Source organism: Artemia franciscana, chromosome 2 (assembly GCF_032884065.1).
Source record: "Artemia franciscana chromosome 2, ASM3288406v1, whole genome shotgun sequence".
NCBI classification, from domain to species: domain Eukaryota; kingdom Metazoa; phylum Arthropoda; class Branchiopoda; order Anostraca; family Artemiidae; genus Artemia; species Artemia franciscana.
In genome coordinates this window covers 9872523-9893791 of record NC_088864.1, presented here as the reverse complement: position 1 = coordinate 9893791, position 21269 = coordinate 9872523, and the positions used below count along the sequence as shown (strand labels likewise).

General features: G+C 34.8%; 2 protein-coding genes across 2 annotated transcripts in view; one reads left to right on the top strand and one right to left on the bottom strand.

Annotated features, from left to right (window-relative positions):
* Window positions 1-9647, bottom strand: part of LOC136037161 (ubiquinone biosynthesis O-methyltransferase, mitochondrial-like) — a 29358-nt gene extending 19711 nt beyond the window's left edge. The window contains exon 1 of the mRNA XM_065719699.1: window positions 9494-9647. Within this exon, the coding sequence (XP_065575771.1) occupies window positions 9494-9541 (48 nt within the window). The 5' untranslated portion in view covers window positions 9542-9647. The remainder of the gene's footprint in view (window positions 1-9493) is intronic.
* Window positions 9648-13614: 3967 nt separating this feature from the next.
* The window catches only part of LOC136037158 (ras-related protein Rab-39B-like), a 29238-nt gene continuing 21583 nt past the window's right edge, over window positions 13615-21269 (top strand). The window contains exon 1 of the mRNA XM_065719685.1: window positions 13615-13773. Coding sequence (XP_065575757.1) covers window positions 13666-13773 — 108 coding nt within the window. The 5' untranslated portion in view covers window positions 13615-13665. The remainder of the gene's footprint in view (window positions 13774-21269) is intronic.

The window sequence follows — 21269 nt, the reverse complement described above, 5'->3', positions numbered from 1 at the left end:
TTACAGGTAACATTGGGCTTATGAAACTTATATGAATGACCCTGCCTTTGTCATTCCTTTGGCAACTAAGTAAAGTGCTTGTTTTGGGGTTGGTTAATCATATTTATGGGTGAATAGCATGTTACTACACCTGCATTGGAAGGTCAAAGATGGTAGTTTTAGGTTGAATAGCTTTTCACTATGTTGTTTCTTGCCAAGTTTAGAATTCTATTTGTTTGCCCTCCTTTGCACAACTTTGATCTGCTGTCTATCAGTTTTTCAAAACCAGCAAGGCAAGTTCCAAAGCCAAGGGCTGGTCATGCAAATTGCCTTAGTAGCTTCAAAAAAAATTCTACACAATTGGCTTGTAGTAGTTCTTTTAGTAAGTCCAAGGCATAAATTTGCTCTGGAGATAATTTTTGCAGTGTTTGTGAAACTTTAAAATGTTATCTAAAGTCATTCCTAGGTCTTTATTCTTGATACAAACTAAGAGTGGAATTGGGGATGATTGCTGGTTATCATTCACAGTATATTGGTACTGATGATGAATGAATGGTGACACATTTAGATATATTAAAAGAGATCATCCTTATATAGATTATTTTCAACATATTATCCTTTATAGGATTATTCCTTATTTCACTGTAGAAAACAATTGATGGTGAGATTAGGCACTCTACTATCCATGTTTGTGAAAGAGAAATTTAATCATAATGTTTTTCTAAGAGTAGATACTGTCTGAGTACCAGGTTATTGTCCTAGTTGTTAAATATAGAGGCCTATCCGTTACTGAGCTTTGAATTAGGTGAACATTTCAATCAATGACTAAACACTAACAAATTAATAAACACTAAAGACAAAAACTAAACAATAACAAATACATGTGGTTGCATAATTTTGAACCCTGGATATATATGTATCAAACTGTGAGATAAAACTGTTATTCTTTGTTTTTTGCATTTTCTATGGTCTTGTGTTACCCTAGGTGTTGATTTAAGGGACCTACCTCAGTGCTGTGATTGATATATTTAGACTTTTGGGCAATTCATTTTAATTTCAATTCTCCAGGGAATTGCATATCTTCCCGTTCTTCATTAAGCGCTATCAGTGTTGAATTTTTCCGCCCAACGTTGCCGCTCATTCTGAAATTATGGCGTCCAATAGCTCAAAACGCCTAAAACCCGCAACACCCGAAAAAGGAGTCGATAAGTGTGCTGTCTCTGGTTGTGTTCTGAGTGAGTCCTCGCCAGCCATTCAGTGTGATGAATGTGATAAATGGCTCTGTGCAACATGTCTAGGAATGAGTACAGCCGAATACAACATTTTCTGCAAAATGAATGAAAGACTTGGAAGTATTTGGACATGCCCATTATGTAAAACAGGTTCCAGTAAGCCTGATGTTCCAAATATAGTGAAAAGCACTCTCGAATCCCATTGTAGTGAAATGCGTGACATGTTTGCTGGTTTCAGATCTGATATGCAGATTTCTTTGGACACTGTGAGGGTTCAGGTGGAAACGCTTGAGACGGCTATACAATCAAAGGTTTCCATAGATGATGTGCAGAAACTTGTGGAAAACTCTATAACTACCCGTCTCGAAACAGACGTCCGCAAAATAGTGAGACAAGAGCAAGACAGAAACAGAAGACGACTTAATCTGATTGCCTATGGCGTTCCTCTGCAAACCAACGATGTTCAGTTCATCTCAACTTACTTAAAAGATGAATACTCAATTAATGTCGGGGCTATTACTAACTTGAAACGTCTACCTAATGGTAAGAATGCAAATACCATAGACAGACCCAACCCAATCCTTTTTTCTATAAATGATTACAAAATAAAAATGGATATATTGAAGGCCTCAAGAGAGAGGAGGGGGAGTATCTCATTCTTTGCTGATGCATCCAATGAAGACCACCAGAGAAGGAAAGAACTAATTGAAGAGATAAAGAGGCGTGCAGCAGCCGGTGAAAAAAAACCTTGTCATCCGTGATGGCGCCATCGTGTCAAAAAACGTGATCCCCCGGGGGGAGGGAGTCCTTCCCCCCCCTCGCTCGATGGTTCACTAGACTTACCCATATCCCTTGTAAATAGTGTAAATAATGCATCAAACCTAGCCAGAAAGACTTCTATAAGTTCAACCTTTGTTTCCGCGGCTTCGGTTTTGAGCTCTGTCTCTCCATCAAGTGCTGCATCTGATTCGTCTGAGACCAACTACGTCACTGCTAGTTCGGGCGACGAAAATCCATATCAGAGTTCAAAAGCCGGAACTAGCAACAGCCCAGTCGGCCAAAGAAAACGGACGCAACTAAGAATATTATATACAAACATTGATTCTTTAGTGCCAAAACTCTCAGAACTAAAAGTGTTACTTTATGAAAAGGATGTAGATGTTTTCTGTGTTTGTGAGGCGTGTCCTAAGAACTCTTTGACCAAATTGGAAGACGCACATATTCAAATCCCTGGATACTTACTCCTGAGCAACCTAGATAGTAACCTGTGTCGAAGAGGAGTGGCTATCTACACTAGGCTTGGAATTAAGGTAGATAAAATTGATTTTTCTATTTCTCAACCTACTAATACTTGGGTGGAACATGTATTAGTTAGACTTCTAATTGGATTTGAAATTGTGAATATTGGTGTGCTTTACCGTAGCCCATCAGCTCCAAACCAACTAGTATCTCACCAAGCAGTTTCTAACGTAATACAGATCTTATGTAATCTAAATTCATCACTTATGCTTTATGGTGATTTTAATATGCCAGAAGTTCGTTGGTCTGAAGGTATTGGGTACTCACCCCCTAATAACCCCTCCTACACAACCATCCAAACCCTTGCTGACAACTTCCTAACTCAGATAATAATGCAACCCACTAGATTTAGACATTCACAACAACCATCATTACTTGACCTCCTTATTACAAATGACCCTGAGAGGATTACTTCCACTTGTTACCTCCCAGCTATTGGTGCAAGTGACCACATATGTATAATGAATGACATTAATATTAACCATAGTCGTGATGGTAAACTTAAGAGAACTTTTACCAATTATGCTTTAATCCGTGAAGAACTAGCTAATATAAATTGGGATGAGGGATTATCAGATGAGACAGACATTGAATCTAGTTGGAATAGTTTTAAGTCTACTTTACTAGGTGCATGTAGGAAGCATACAAAGGTTTATTGGTCAGATAAACCAAAGACTCTTCCATACCTTCCCAGGAATATTAAGAAAATTATCAGAAAGAAAAATAGAGCATGGAATAAATACCTAAAATGCAAGTGTGACAACCATCACAACAAATTCGCCATGCTCCGAAACAAGCTGAGAAACATGACAAGAAAAGTTATCCAAGACCATGAAGAATCTATTGCAAATGAGTCAAAGAAAAACCCAAAAAAGTTCTGGCGCTATGTTACAGCTAACAACCCTTCCCGTCGACGCACCAACAGGCTAAAAAAAATCAGATGGCTCCAGTACTACTGACCCGAAAGAAATCGCTGATTGCATGAATGCCAGCTTTTGCACAAACTTCACCTCTAAGCCACCTGACATTACACTCCCAACCATACCTCCTGTAACAGTACACAACCCAATGTCCCCTGTAATCATTACTCAAGAAGATGTATTTAAAATACTAAGAAGTTTAAACTCCAACAAAGCTGCTGGACCTGATAATCTCCACCCTCGGCTTTTGATAGAATCTGCTGCTCACATTTCCCTCCCCCTTTCCAGAATATTCAACATGTCCCTGGCCAAAAAGTCAGTACCAAATGATTGGAGAACAGCAAATATTATACCAATTTTTAAGAAAGGTGACAAGGATAACCCAGGAGATTATCGACCAATAAGCCTAACCTCAGCCATTTGCAAGATCATGGAACGTATCATTAACCATGCTCTTATAAATTATTTAGAAGAAAATACACTTATTAGCGATAGACAACATGGATTTCGCAGGGGCAGGTCAATCGACACCAACTTTATTCAGTCATATGATCATGCAACTAAAATTTTGGATATGGGTAAACCGGTAGACATTATCTTACTCGACCAAGCCAAAGCCTTTGACAAAGTTGAACACTCATACCTGTTGCTGAAGCTTAGAGCTTATCAGGTGCATGAGGATGTGATTGATTGGATTGGAGCATTCCTAACTGGCAGATCTCAACGTGTCATGATCTACACTGATAATGGCGATCCAGTTTTCTCCTCCACTTCCCCGGTTATAAGCGGCGTCCCACAGGGAACCATCCTTGGGCCAACGTTGTTCAGCATATACATTAACGACTGTACAACTTATCTATGCAACCTTTTAACATTATATGCTGACGACTGTAAGCTCATTGGGCCTGCTGAAACTGAAGAAGAAAGAGCCTGCATTCAGCTGGACCTTGACAGGCTATCCTCTTGGTCATCAACTTGGGCCCTACAATTCAATGCAACAAAATGCAAGGTACTGCACTTAGGGCACAATAACCCCCACCATCCCTACCATATAGGGTGTGATCAGTTGGAAGCAGTTGCCGAGGAAAGAGACTTAGGCGTCATTGTGGACAAAGATTTAAAATTCCACAGCCACACTCAGGCTCAGGTTGCAAAAGCTAATCGAGCTCTCGGACTCATTAAGCGCTCTTTTGTAACCAGAAAGTCATGTGTGGTTATAAAACTTTATAAATCCCTTGTCCGTCCCCACCTTGAGTTTGGCTTGACTTTGGCCTTTCCCCAAAATAAAATGGACACAAGAGCCCTTGAAAGTGTCCAAAGGAGAGCAACCAAACTGGTCCGTGGCTTAAATAATGTCCCTTACCAGGATCGCCTAGGATCTCTGAGACTTCCAACCCTCACCTATCGAAGATATAGAGGAGATGTGATCATGGCACGCAAAATTTTCAAATCCGGTCACCTGAACCAGATCTTCACCCCCTCTTTGGCTAACAATTCAAGAGGTCACAGTCTTAAGCTTCACCTGCCTGGATGTCGGAGAAGGGAACGACGTGGTTTCTTTTCCATTCGGGTGGTCCCCCTCTGGAATAGCCTATCCGAGTCTACCATCCAAGCTGAGACACCCCACTCCTTCAAGGCTGGAGTCGACAGGGACTGGGAGAGGGCCGAGTGGAGGCTGGACTGGGAAGCTAAGCCAACATAATTACATCACTCACCACCAGCGAGAACTACAGGAGGATCTACCACCTTATCTCGCTGGCAAATGCGATTTAAGGTAATTTTAAGGTAAGGTAATGCCTTTTTATGTTCTTTCAAAATATAACAATTGCCTTACTTGGAAATTCAACTTTATGCCCTTCATGGTGATACATACTTAAAGATGATACATTTTTCTCTTATTTTTGGCAATAAAAAAGGGTTCTAAATATTGGTTTAAAACTTACTAAAGTGATTATTATATTCAGGAAGAGCGTGAGAAAAAGCATGAATCAGTATGCTCACCTAATTCACAGTTCAGTAATAGAAAGGTCTCCATATCTGTAAGCCTTTTCTGGACCCATAAATATGATATTTTTTATAAATTTTTACTTTTAGTAGTAAGTTGGATTTATGATCAACTTACTACTTGATTATCTCTGTTTTTTTTTTCAATTATATGATTAACAGGCATAAATTTTTCATGACCCAATTGAATAAAATATTTATAAATTAATTTCACCAAATTTATTGCCTAACAGATGAAGAAGAAGGCATACAATAAACATCAAATATGGCAAAATTGTTGTTTTGCTCAATCAATCCCTGCAGATTATACAAATCTAACAAAATAAATTTACAGTCATATAGTAATTTTTAAACCTTTATTTTAACCCTTTTTTAGAACCATAAATATAGGAATAATGCATCATTTTTAAGGATCTATTAAGGGCTTAACATTAAATTTCCATGCAAAGCAATTAATTTGGGGTAAATTTGGGGCAATTTGTATTACTAAACTACAAACATACCACTTAATACCTTTTTGATGCTCTTTCTGAATATAATGATGTGCTTTACTCAGAAATTCAACTTTAAACCCATTAATATCCTTTTCTCTTATTTTTGGCTATACAAAATGGTTAAAAACAACAGTTCTTACTTCATTATATACATAATAACTATAATAATTTGCCTTTGGAGGTTGTTGAGGCAGAGAGTGTTCGAATTTTTAAGAGTGCATTAGTAAATACGCCTTTTTATTTAGACGCTTTTGTTGTGTAGTGTTGTGTTATTTAGAAGTTTTTGCTGTTTAGTTTGTTGTTGCCAATTTACTTTAGATTAGTATTATGATTTTGTGTTTTTGCGACAAGCATTGATGCTTACCGCTATTCGTAATAACAATAATAATAATAAAAAAGAATAAAAAAGGCATCAACTATTATGTCCACCTTATTTGTAGGTCATCAATATAAACTGCCCAAAATTGACCATGATATGTTCACCTAATTCATAGCTTAGTAATAGAAAAGTCTCTATATTTACCCCCCCCTAGTTTTAGTTTTTTGTAACAATTTTCTACTGACAAATAATAAGGAACAAGGCATTACTTTTAACACTCTAGTAGGCTACTTGCATCACTAAAGTTACATTAATTATTGCAATGTATCTAAGAGAAACATGTTTAGTGTTAACCTTGCAATCAAATTTATTTTGATAACAAGAAAAAAAAAACAATACTAAACCTAAACAATTTCAACTTATAAATGAAATTATCATTTAAGTATTGGTGTTATTTTACCATCTTGTAGACTATTACAGTTTGGTATACCCCAAGTCAAATCAACAAACATAAAAAACTTTTTTGTTAGTAAAAAACTTCATCATTTAACTCTCAACCATCAGAAAAAAATAAGAGACAGTGTTGTAAGGATAAATACTGACCTTACTCTTTACATACATATTGTATCAGTCTGCTTTTCCCCTACAACATATTTGGCTACAGTTCTTTTTTTCAGTTTTTGGAATGGTGTACAAAATATGCAATTTTATTGTCTTGTATAATTACAAGATACTAAAATTGAAAAATGAAGCAGAAAATAAAGAATAGACATTGCTACTTACCCAGGCCACTAGGTGCATTACATATATAATATACACAATAGCTGTAAAGAGGGACAGTTGTCACTAAGAAAGAAAAAAAATAAACTGTGGATGAAATGAGATTGCTATAAGGAATAACAGAGGGAACAGCTAAATCTGAGTTGGTACATTTGAACTGTCAAACAAATAAACTACCAAGTATCTGAGAGATACAACATAACCACCAGAATGAGAAGGGTTTGAAATGGTATTTCAAAAGGAAGCAATTGATAGCATATATTTAGAAACAGTGTTACCATGAATGCCTAAAAAATAATGAATGTCAACAAACACCAAATATGTAAGCAAAAGATCAAATATTTCATTATATTGTTGTGTATTTGGACCCTCACCAGTGTATGTTAACAATCATAGATATGCTCTGGTGAATGTCCAAAAGAGAAGAAAAGAACCCCAATCCTATGAATGTCCAAATGAGAGAGAAAAACTCCCCTTCTTAAAACTCAATGCTTATCTCTAATTGAGAGATAAGATAGGAAAAAACCAAATCCTTATCTCTGCTTGGATTCAGTAAACTTTGTCAGTCTTATGCAAAGTGAGTGTCAGCTTACATAAAGTTTGATGGCAACTGTAATGTTTTGTTCATATATATTTTCTGATACCCTGATTTATACAGAATAGATATTGTAGTGACCTTTTTTTTGAAAAGTTATATGTATTAGTTATGGGTAAGCAATAAGACAATTTGTTTTGATTTTTCTTATGAAAAGTGCTCTAAATACTTTCTGAAATGGTTTCTGCTAAGATTAAGTGCAACACACCTTTGGATTACAGACAATTAAAACATTTTGACATTAAAGATAAATCAGATTTGTTAAATATTTTGATGCTATAGTATTAAGAGTACATACTGGTAGAGAATTTGGTAATCAAGCCATTTCAAAAATTTGTGCTATGTGAAATTTGTATTACTAGTATTTCTTTTCTCATTAAAAATGTAGGCTATTGTCTGTTTTATATTCTTAGTCATTCCTCCCAGATAGAGCAGCAAAAAACCTATCATGATTGAATTCCAGGGAATAAAACATAAATCTCAGAAATGCTCAACATTTACCATTAGTGCATGGTGAATGTAAACATTCTCTGGTGAAAGTCAGGACATCATTGTACCCCTCACTTTCAAAAAGGAAAATAGGCCAACATTCATTTTACAGCAGGGTGTGGAAGCCATGGAATGACCTTCCACCTAAAACATTTCTAACAGATGACATAAATAAATTCAAAACAAGACTAGCAAAAACAAATTTTCAAAGTAAATCATTTTTAAATAATTTATAGTATTATTTGTCAGTGTTTGTTGTAGTCATTATTTTCATCGATTTATATGTGTGTACTATGTTGTCAGTTGTATTATGTATTATGTTGTGTATTATGTTGTCATAACTTCTATTTATTATATTTATTGCAACAAGCTTGAAAGCTTACCATATTTGGTATTAATAAATAAATAAATAAATAAATTTAACAAATATTTCAGACATACACTAAATGATTCTGTTGATATTAACCAGATTTTGAGCATTTATGGTAACAACAGCATGAATGTACACTGAATGATGTTATCATCTCCTACCTAGCAATATTAATGTAAGGAACTAAAAATTTTCCTAATTGATAACAATAAAAAAAAATGGCAAAGCTAAAAGATTGATATGTTCATCTATTTTAATTACAATCAGTCAATGCTAATGGCACAGGTGAAAATGAAAGGTAGTGCATTTTCAGAACTAAAGGCAGAGAAAAAACAACTAGTAACTGAAAATTAAGTTAAAATGTTGTTTTGTCAAAATTTCAATAGGTATAGACCTGTCATGTAGGGTCCTCTAGAGGGAGAAGGAGTGGAGGTGGGTACTTTAAAATACCTTCCTGGGACATACTTTAGCCTGTAGACCCATCCCTGAAAGTTTCATTTTTCCTAACCTAAACCCTTTCTGAGATAGCAAGAAGTCAATTAACTAGAATTACCTCAGAGCCCTCTAGAGGGAGAAGGAGCAGAGGTTAGCAAACTTATGAAGCTGAAAACAATTTTGTCATAGGCTACTTCATTTTAGCAGAAGATCTATTCTCCCTCTGGAGAGTCATGACCTTCCAGAGGGAGAGAGTATAGAGGTAGTTACTTCAAAATACCTTCACAGGACATACTTTAGTCTGTAGACCCATCTTTGAAAGTTTCATTTCCCTAACCCAACCTCCTTCCACAATAAATAAAAGAATTTAAACAAGAATTTTACCCATTCTGAAAGATATACTATTCCACGCTACCTCCCTCACCCCACTCTGATGGTTTAATAGCGTATAGGCCTACAGGACACCAGGCTACATATTTTAAGATAGAAGTTTGAAGGCTACTAGCCAATCGAGTTCATCCGAATCTTTAAAGTTATAACAGTGAAACACGTATCCATAAATCTGGCCCACATTTACCTTTTGAAAACGTATTCGAGAGCATAACTTAAACCTTGATACTATCATTGTGATAAGCAAAGCATGTAAAATGTTTAAAATACTTGCTATAGGCCTATGCGAATTTACCGCAAAGTGAAAAATTATCGATAATCGTAATCTTGAGAAAAAATAGCTTAATGAACGGATGATCAACCAATCTGATTACAGTGCTTTCTTGAAAGTGGTTGCAAGGTTATGGTTTGAGTTTCTCTAGGTTTTCACAGAGTCTAAGGTGTTTCAAGGAGCTGACGGTGATTGAACCGTAGAATCGCTGTAACTGGAGCTAATTGTAATCGAAACTCTAAAAGAGTGAAAAAACACTGTTCGTGCAAAATACGGTATAATGCGGGAAGATCTATCTTCCCGTATTATACCTTTTGATTAAAAGCCTCCTTAGGAGTTCTTTTATGAAGACTCCAATTGATATTCTTTTGTATATGAAACCCTTCTCTCGTGATGATGTAGAGAAAATTATCTTTGGGATGAAAAGTACATCGCCCGTAGTGATTCATTTAATCTTCTTGTGTTAAAAACAGCATTCCTATATATTGCTGATGTTCTTACTTCCCTTATTAATGTGTGTTTGAAACGGGGAACGTTTCCTGATTGCTTGACAGTTGCTAGGATAGGTCCAATTTTTAAAGGTGGTAAGAAGAATGATCTTAGAAATTATCGGTCTATTTTGGTCTTACATGTTATTTCTCGTGTTCTAGAAAAGTGTATTAAAACGAGAATGTATGGTCATTTGGAACTGGTTCAACCGTTAAATCCAATTCAATTTGTTTCAAGAAGGGGAGAACTACAGAGATGGCCTTATCATATCTAACTTCAGTAGTTAAAGGAGCTCTTTATAATAAGTTTAGAGCAGCTAGTTTGTTTCTGGATTTGATTAAGGCATTTGACACTGTGGATCACTAAATACTATTGCGAAAATGTTAAAATTATGGACAAAGAGGGGCTACTTTGGCTTTGCTTCGTGATTACCTCCAAAATAGAGAACAGAACGTTCACATTAATGGATTTTCTCTAAGAAAAAGTCTTGTTAAATCTGGTGTCCCCACGCCTCTGTATTAGGTCCAACTCCTTTTTTTATTTTTATTAATGATATGCCAAACGCTGTTGAAACTAATTCTAGAATTCGGGATTTAGTCGATCCAGCACCTTTTGGATCCAGGATCGCTACACCCTTAATTGCTGATGACGCAACATTGATGTGTGGTGCTTCAACTGAACAAAAACTAACCTCTACTATTAATGCAGCAATGACTAAGACATGTCTTCAGTTGAAGGTAAACCGGCTTGACCTGAATATAAGTAAGTCAAATTTTGCTATCTTTTCACGGTCTCCTTATTATTATTCTTGTATTACGCAAACATAGCTTCACCGAAGGGATTTATTATGTGGCCGATTTCCGTTAAGTACCTTGGGATTATTATTGACGAAAATTTATCATTTAAGTACCACTTAAAAGCTAAAAGTGAAATACTATCATAACTTTATGTATAACTTTATAATAACTTTAAAAAATCCAAGATTTTTTAGAATTTCAAAAATGCATATCAGTATACATAGTAAACTATCAATCCACTTTCATTTGTTTTGTTTTTTTGTTTTTTTTCAAGTAGGTCTGGTTATAATTGTGACTTTTCTTTTTTTTTATAATGTGTGAAATAAAACCACATAGGTCAAAATAACGACTGTTTCCAATAAAGTGCAAATCATATTCTGGTCTAAATAAGACGCGTGGGGCATATTGTACAAAATTGTACAAAACTGTCTCCATAGCAAGTCAACCACGAAGAAGAAGACAAACGATACTTTATCAATTATTTTCCATGTATACATTATCTATTATGTCAGATACGACATTTGGACATTTCAGCGACGATACTTTCCTCAATTGCTTATCTATATAGATATTATGAATTACTCCATTACATTGTCTATTTAAATGTTATTTATTATATTTTTATATCCAAGGAGTTTCAGTATTAATGTTTGGCAGTGTAGAGGGGGGTAACGCAACTTGACCTCCCTCATAGGGATTTCGGCCTCTCCATTCCTGTAATTAGTGCAACTATCAACCTTCTCATGGGGGTCTTTGACCGTCAGACCATCCTCTGAATTTACCCCTATTTATATCTCTTATGTTAAACCATTAATTATATTGCTACGCATATTATAACCAATCGTTCTAAGCCATTCATCTGCTATTTTTCTGGGTAGTATTTCGCAGAAAGGGTCTCTTGAAAAGGAAACATCTAAACAAAATAAAAGTAATACCATTAGACTTCATATCTTAATCTTTATTCAAATATTATAATCTTCTTTTCCACAATGCAGCCCCCCCTGACGGCTCTGATGATCTGATTAAAAATAAGTAATTAAAAAAGTATTAATTTCATCATTTTAGTATTTTTTTTCTGGTATAAGTTTGGATTAGCGGTTCTCCAGAGGTAGTCATGCTAAAAAAAAGAAAGACATTTTTCAATTGTTTATTTTATCCTCATTTTTATGTTTTTTTTAGTGTTTTTAACCATTCATCCCGACCACCGACCATAACAGTATCATATAACTGAGACTATAGCATAGTATCTGGAAATTATGCTAAATGAAAAAATAAATATTTAAATAAATACCAATATAAAGTAAATTTAAGGTTATATTAGTGTATTTTTCAAAATATTGAGTTCTTTTCAATGACCGTGTTTTCAAGTATTAAGTACCATTATTAGGTTAATGTAGTGTTTCCTTTAAGTGTTTTATGATTATCGCCGATCAAAGTTCATGTTATTTGTGTCTTTCATTTATGTTACTGTACTGTATTCATGGCCGTATAATTAGATTTAAAATACACTTATCCATCTATCTTTATCTTTAGACTACATGTAAAACTAACATAAAAACAACGAAGTTCTTAATTTGCTATACGTAGCACCTTTACATTAGTCAAACTACCATATTTCCTTCTATGTAATGTTTCATCTTCTATATTTCAACTTTAAAGTTTAAGTTGCACTAATACATTTTGATAAATCTTTAGTTCAATATTCGTATTAAATACCAATATGATGTTAATAAGGTAACAGAAAGTTGTTAATGCCAAATTCTGGAAGTCTTGTGGACGATAGCAACTGGCCTTCCATATACTATATTCCTCCTTTTTAGAAAGAAGCACTTGGGAACATTTACTTCAGTCTTTAAAGTAATTTCGCAATAAATTATTTGCTCTTCATCTTCTTCTATTTCACATTCGATATTAATCGCACAAATTAGGTTTCGGGATCACTATAACCAGCTAAAATGCATTATTACACCACAAAAGTTTACGAATGGAGGAAAACTTAATTCATGTTTTTCAACATTGGTCAATCAACGGAGCAATATTGAATGAAAAAAGAGGAAAAGAAAAAGAAACACTGTGGTATGGAACATAATATCTACAATAAAAAAAGAAAATATTCTAGCAAATCAACTAAAAAAAAACTAGATAGATTATGCATTAAGAAAATAATATGTAAAAATCATGGGTAGGGTAAAGCGAGCTTATAAATTTATTTTGTCTTTGAGTAACGGAGGTAAGAGAAACTGTAGTTCTATATTTCAATACATCTCTACATATTACTCTGGAATTTTCAGCCCGAAATGGGATATTAATGAAATACTAGAGTACTTATAATAATAAGAACAGAAAAATCTATTATACCTTTTTGATTAAATGACCCATAAGAGCGATAGCAACAGAAGGCACGGGATAACAAAACCCTATAAGGGCAGGTTCAGTTTTGTTTTTATTTACAAACTGAACACAACTACAAAAACGGTATGCCTGGCTGAGCGTCTAACTTGTATTACTGGGCAACCAAGAGGGACTATGAAAGTGAAAAATGGTGGAGCAACAATTTATTTCAAACAAGGATTACGTATGCACGGAACTTTCAATGCAGGACTATTAAAATCTGAAAAAATTTATGACACACACACGTAGCTCCTTTTAAGTGCTCTTTACTAAGCTACATTAAGATCTGGCACATTTATGCCAATTGCTTTCGGCAATGTATCTAATAATTTTCAAAACATTCATCTAAAAACACTGGATTATTGGCAAAAATTCAAAGGCATTAGAGCGTGACATATAATTAAAAGTGAAATGGTTGAGCCTGTGTTTGACTATCAATTCAGACTTATTCTCGTTGGAAATTCAACAGTTGGGAAAAGCTCCCTTCTAAAGTACTTCACTGATGGAAGATTTGGTGAGGTATGCAATACTGTACAGGCTAGTCTTTTCTAGCTACAAAGGCTTTATAGGCTAGGTTATGGCCTACCTGACATCATGATAGCTTTATATTGTGTAAAAAGAAATGCTTTGTTTGAAATTACTCCTTCTCATAAGAAAACATTCTAAAATTCTCAAAACAGCTTTAATTAAAAGAAAAAACTTTCTTAGGCTAGTCTATATCAATCCCAAAAGCACTTCACTTTACTTAACCTGCCCCTAATATGAGAATGTATGTAACCCAAGCTATGTGTTTTCTATTAATAGGCCCATTTCCTGACAATCTTTTTTTTCAAATAGATTTAACAACAAATTTTTTTTTCAAGAAATGGAAAATGTGTAGAGAGTAGGCTATATAAATTTAGGGTAAAATTCTAGTTAATTGACTTCTTGCTATCTCAGAAAGGGTTTAGGTTAGGAAAATGAAACTTTCAGGGATGAATCTACAGACTAAAGTAGGCCTATGTCCTGGGAAGGTATTTTGAAGCAACTACCTCTACTCCTTCTCCCTCTTGAGGACCCTGACCTTTGATGACCTTTAAAAATATGTGTTATAAAAGTGAAACCTTGCAAAATAGATCTTCTTAATTGAAGTACAACAAAATTATTTTCAGCTTCAGAACTTTGCTCAATTCTATTTTATAAGGTTTTACAGATATGCAAATACATTTCCTAAATTTTGAAAAAAAAATTGATATGGCTCAAAATTCTACTCAAATAACAGGAATTGCATTTTCAGAACTAAAGGCAGAGAAAAAGCAAATTGTAACTGAAAATTAAGGTAAAATGTTGTTTTGTCAAAATTCCAATAGGTATAGACCTGTCATTTAGGCAAATTTCAGGGCTCTCTAGAGGGAGAAGGAGTGGAGGTGGGTACTTTAAAATACCTTCCTGGGACATACTTTAGTCTGTAGACCCATTCCTGAAAGTTTCATTTTCCTAACCTAAACCCTTTCTGAGATAGCAAGAAGTCAATTAACTAGAATTTTACCCAAAATTGTTTTCAGCTTTATAACTTTGCTCAAGTCCATTTTATAAGGTTTTAAAGATATGCAAATACATTTCCTAAACTTTGAAAAGAAAACATTGATATGGCTCAAAATTCTACTCAAATAACAGTAATTGCATTTTCAGAACTAAAGGCAGAGAAAAAGCAACCAGTAACTGAAAATTAAGGTAAAATGTTGTTTAGTCAAAATTTCAATAGGTATAGACCTGTCATGTAGGTATATTTCAGGGCCCTCCAGGGGGAGAAGGTGTGGAGGTGGGTACTTTAAAATACCTTCCTGGGACATACTTTAGCCTGTATCCCCATTCCTGAAAGTTTCATTTTGCTAACCTAAACCCTTTCTGAGATAGCAAGAAGTCAATTAACTAGAATTTTACCAAATTTTGATTAGACTAAATGTTTACACTATAGGGGGGATAAAGTAAAGTAAAGCACTTACAAATAATATAGGCCAGGCCAATTAGGCCCTAAGTAACCTCTTTTATGATTTTTAAATTATTTTCAGAATTTCATAGGCTAGTGTTTCCTTCTAAGAAGGAGTAATTTTAAACTGAGACCAAGAAGGAAAGGAAAATGGTATCAGTTTAGTACTCTCACTCTCCAAAAAGCAGCATCTGTATTAGGGATGGGGGGGGGGACAAAGTAGTCCACGTTTGGAAGGTCAAGGGGCATAGGCTATATATAATAATTTTTTCTTCAAATTATTGGGCAGCCACTATTTATTTTTAAATTTATATTTTTTTTTTGGCGGGGGGGGGGGTGAAATTATAGTTTAGCTACTTTTTTGTTACCTTGAAAATGGGCTAGGTTAGGAAAATGAAACTATCAGGGGTCAGTTTATAGACTAAACTATGGCCTGGGAAGGTATTTTGAAGTGTCTATTTCCACTCCTTCTCCCCTTAGAGGGCAGTGACCTTTGATGTTCTTCTGTTTAAATGAAGTAAAGAAAACTATTTTCAGCTTCAAAACATTGCTCAATCCTAATTTATGAAGTTTCAAAGATCTACAAATAGGCATTTCCTAAATTTAGAAGAAAAAAAGGTAAAATTCTAGTTAATTGACTTCTTGCTATCTCAGAAAGGGTTTAGGTTAGGAAAATGAAACTTTCAGGGATGAATCTATAGACAAAAGTATGCCCAGGAAGGTATTTTGAAGCAACTACCTCCACTCCTTCTCCCTCTAGAGGGCCCTGACCTTTGATGACCTTTAAAAATATGTGTGTTATAAAAGTGAAACCTTGCAAAATAGATTTTCTGCTTAATTGAAGTACAACAAAATTGTTTTCAGCTTCATAACTTTGCTCAATTCCATTTTATAAGGTTTCAAAGATATGCAAATATGTTTCCTAAATTTTGAAGAAAAAAAAAACATTGATATGGCTCAAAATTCTACTCAAATAACAGGAATTGCATTTTCAGAACTAAAGGCATAGAAAGAGCAACTAGTAACTGAAAATTAAGGTAAAATGTTGTTTTGTCAAAATTTCAATAGGTATAGACCTGTCACGTAGGCAAATTTCAGGGCCCTCTAGGGGGAGAAGGAGTGGAGGTGGGTACTTTAAAATACCTTCCTGGGACATACTTTAGCCTGTAGACCCATCCCTGAAAGTTTCATTTTCCTAACCTAAACCCTTTCTGAGATAGCAAGAAGTCAATTAACTAGAATTTTACCAAAAAAAAACATTGATTAAGCTATAAATTCTGCTCAAATAACAGAAATAGCGTTTTCAGAACTAAAACCCAAGAAAACAAACTAATAAATGAAAATCAAGGTAAAATGTCAGTAGAAAAGCCTTAAAAACTTGCCAACTGTCAAGTTTCTAAGACTTAGAAATAGCTTCACAGTGTATCACAGGTATTTACAATACCTTCACAGAGTTTTTGGCCCTAGATTAATTACTGGAAGTTTGATTTTCCTTACCTAAACCCTTTCCAAGATTGGCCTAGCACAAAGTAGCTAAACTAGAATTTTATCCTTTTTTTGTGTATTTTGGGGGGTTGAGTTATCATAGCAGACTAAGATAAAGGTTAACACCAAGCCTGAGGGGGTGATATCAACCCCATAGGCAAACTCATTAGACATGTTGTAGTTTTGAACCCAGCAGATGTCTCAGAATTTTGATTCAATATCATAGGGGCTACAGGAAGGATAGATAGCAGAAAAGACACAGAGGGGAAAGTTGATTGCCCTTCAGTTGTCAGCGTTTAAGATTTACACTAGAAATTTCAACTTCCATTCAAATGAATCCTCTCCTAAGTTTCTAAGATAGTCCCTTCCATTTGAAGCGAGAGGAAGAAAGTTTTTGGTACTTTCCTGGCCATTTTTTGGGCTGCATTTATTTTTTAATTTCTCTATGTATTGATGTCCCCTTAGCCCAAGGTTTCATACAAGTTTCAGGCAAATTGACAAATTTGGCCCTTTTTTTTTTAGCCTGCTTTGTCAAAGGAGAGACCAATTCTGTGAATAATTTTTGTGCTTGAGTCCACTTTTCACAAGGACTTATTGCTGTAAGTTTCAAATTCACAAGGAAAAATGTTTTTGTGGCTCATTCCTAAGCCCCTTCTGTCAGCAAATAGTTGGTGACATTTTTCACCAAGAAAATAACCTCTGAAGGTTTCTGGCTACTGAACTCCCAAGATCAGACATATCTCCCCTTACTTATAAAATCTATCTGGGAAGAATTGAACAAGGACATTAAAATCACATAATTTATTACTCTTATCCCAGGGTCTCTGGGGACTGTACCTTGAAATGTTGAGCATGTGTCCTAATGAACTATGGATGGGCTGTACATCAATAGGGGATCTAGGATAGGGGCTGGTAACTCTCCAATCACTGACTTTTAAAATTGTCTTGAGAATTCCATTTGTAACTGAATAAGCATCCTCCATAGTTTCTACAGCCACAAAGGGAGAGGACAGCTCCCTTCCTATACATAATGAATTCTGGTGGTTTTACGGTTTAATGTTACTATTCACTTTCATGTGATAATGCAATGTTACTGTTTGTTTAATAGCAAAAAAGGCAGCCTTGGATGGGTTATCAGCTAGGAGCTTCTAGGGATGGTTGCTAAGCCAAGATATCAATTTCTATTTACTAATGGTTTTCTCTGGCAAAACACACATATCTCAGACATGGATTGAATTTCTGAAATATTTTATATTCTGTGTGATCAAAGGTATTGTGACTTTTATAGTAGGGTAAGATCTGCCAACCCCTCCCCCCACTTCCTAAGGCTTCTTTGGTAAGGCTTGTGATTTCCCATCTTACCTATTTCATATCTGCACTGGTATACCTGTGAGTGTAAATTTCTTGTGCTACATAGAGATTGTTTCAGTTGGTGAAGCACTATTCCCCCTTTCCTTCCATCACCAATAATAAAGGTGTAGACGTGAAATATTCCTGGAAATTAAAAGGGGTTAGCCATAAATTTCTTCCTCTCCTCCTTCCTTAAAACTCATTCTATATTTATCTGAAGGCTTAATAAGAGTAAGGATGTTTTACCATAAAAAATCATGCTTTAAGGGCTCTATCCCCCCTGCCTGCCTACAAAGCAATCCACCACCCCTCCTTTCTTTTATTCATTGTTATGAATAGCAGTAAGCATCAATGCATGTTGCAAAAACACAGAAACATAATACTAATCTAAAGTAAATTAGCAATGACAAACTAAACAGCAAAAACTTCTAAATATGGTAACACAAAACTACACAACAAAAGTGTCTAAATAAAAAGGCATATTTACTAATGCAATCTTAAGAATTTGAACACTCTCTGCCTCAACAACCTCCAAAGGAAAACCATTCCATGGTCCAGGAACTCTACTAACAAAAGATAGTTGACCAATTTTTTAACTGGTTTTGGGGGATAGAATTTGTAATCATGCTGACATGTAGAGTGATAAGGGCTAAATTTGAAAAATAAATTTGGATCAACATCATCCAGTCCTTTAAGTATATGAAACACATCTATAAGGTCACTACAATGTCTACAAAACTTCAACAACAGGAGTTGAAGCCTAGAAAGTCTTTGCAGATAAGAAAGGTGTTGAAGGTATGGGACCAACATAGTGGCCCTTCTCTGAACCTTTTCTACCCTATGCTCATCTGTTAGATTTAATGGAAACGAAACCAAAGTATTATACTCAAGAAGAGGGCAGACCATTGATTCATATAGTAGTAAGAAATTACAAAGGTTGAACTTACTGAAGCTTCTCTGTATAGATGACAAACGATAATTTGCATTCTTTACAATTTCCAAAACATGCTCATCAAATTTCAATTGGGTATCAAAGTAAATGCCAAGGTCATGCACTATTTCGTTAGAAGGGATTTGTATGCCAGACAGCTGGTAAGGATGCACAGGTGGGAGTTTACGAGCATAGTGTAGAACAACACACCTATGTGTTCAAGATCCTTCTGTAAAAGTTGCACATCATTTTGGTCTTGTACTGGTAGATAAAGTTTTACATCATCTGCAAACATCTTGACAGTAGAATGATGAACAGAGGAAGGCAGATCATTGATAAATAAACAAGAAGTTGATGTGCACTTACATATGCAGCAAATTAGTTGAGTTAAATGAAGCTTTAAAATAAATGTTATAATTTATTTTTCTGCAATAAGAAGGGAGACATCACCCCACTGCACCCTTATTTAGTCTTAGTCTAAATGAAGAAAAATTGAAGATTGATTACTCCCCCCACTGTCTGACCACCTGCACAATCACTAATTGCCCCTTATTTATAATAGCTGATGTGCACTTATGCACTTTTATTTGTCTACATTTCCCTTTGGTTTATCAACTTTACATTTGGGGAAAATTTTCTGGTGGGAATACACTAGACCTTGCAGTAACAATTGACCTCCATGAATTAAAGACCACTGAATTAATTCTGACAATCCAGAATTAAAGACCACAGCTTAACAAAGGATGACCATAAACCTATTGCCTCAGCTTCTAAGGAACCACCAGTTGTGGTTTGGTGTCTTCTATTCTTCCAAAATCCTGGAAGGGTCCAGCCCTACATGCCATATAAAGGCCTATCTGTCTCATTCAGTCCATGTGACTGCAATACTGTTGCCTTCTTCATCTGACTTCATTGCTTATTTGTGAATGTTTAGTGAGAGAGCTAGTCTGGGTATTAGATACTTTGTCTGTTAAGCTAATCACAAGTATTCTTTGAAGACAATTGATCTAAAATTTGAACAGCCTTATCTCTACAGCTTTAGACTGACTCCAGAATTTTTATCCATATATCACCATAATTACTGTTTAACAGGTGCCGCCTTAAATAGTATTTGCTAAGTCTCCAAACATTATTTAATTGAGAATTTGTTCCACCTACATTTGAATCCACAATATGAATTTTTTTTGTATCACGGCTGCTGTCTTGTGTTTGTGCTGTTTGGTCTTACCTCTCTGCCTTTCAAACGTTCAAGCATTTGCATGTTGTTGCACAAATCACTCATAGGAACAAAAAGACAGAGATTTGAGCATATTATATAATGTATAAAGCTTAGCATAATAACACAGACCTTGAATTATCTGCTGCTGTTCATGGAATGTTGATTGTCCCTTTTGGTATTTAAAACTTTTGAATGATGATGCTTATACGAAGTTACTCTTCAGCTGGTTTTGGTTTTTATAGCTCAGTACATGAAGAACAAATCAGTTCTCTTTAATGGCAGTCAGGGAACAGTTTTAAAGGCAAGGTGGTTGTCTATATTCCATTTCTTATTTCTTACTGTTGGTTTGCTAAATGAGTTTGATGAAGTATCAAAGAAAGTATTATCCAAGAAGCAATTTTTTACTCCATTTCAGTTAATTTTAAGAATTGAAGAGCATAGCATAAGCAAATGTTTTATACAACTGAGAACAGAAAACTGATAGAATAGGTAACACAAGATTATCTCTAAAAATGACATTTTGAACTACCCAGCAAAATTGTAAAGGCAATTATCAAAATCTTAATGAAAAAAAATTATATTGCTCCAAATATAAAAAAAAACTTTTACCTGAAGGGCTCAGTATGGAAATGTGGATATATTTTAGAATTATAACATAGTGTAAAATACCACTTAGAACACAAACCTCTAATCTTTAAATAAAAAACACAAGTTTTTTTTCAACTGAAAGTAAGGAACAATATTGAAACTTAAAACGAACAGAAATTGTTATGTATACAAGGAGGATTGCCCCCTCTTCAACGCCTTGCTCTTTATGCTAAGGTTTTTGAACATTAAAAAAAAAAAAGTTACTTATTATTCTAATTAAATAATCCTTGTGTTTCAGTAGTCGTTTTTAAAGAATTGGAAAATTTTGAACTCTAGATTAAAGAGCAAGGGATTGAAGAGGGAACAATCTCCCTTGTATACATAATAATTTCTGTTTATTTTAAGTTTTAATATTGCTCCTTACTTTCAGTTGGAAAAACCTGCTTTCTTTATTTAATTTCTGATTGCTTTTC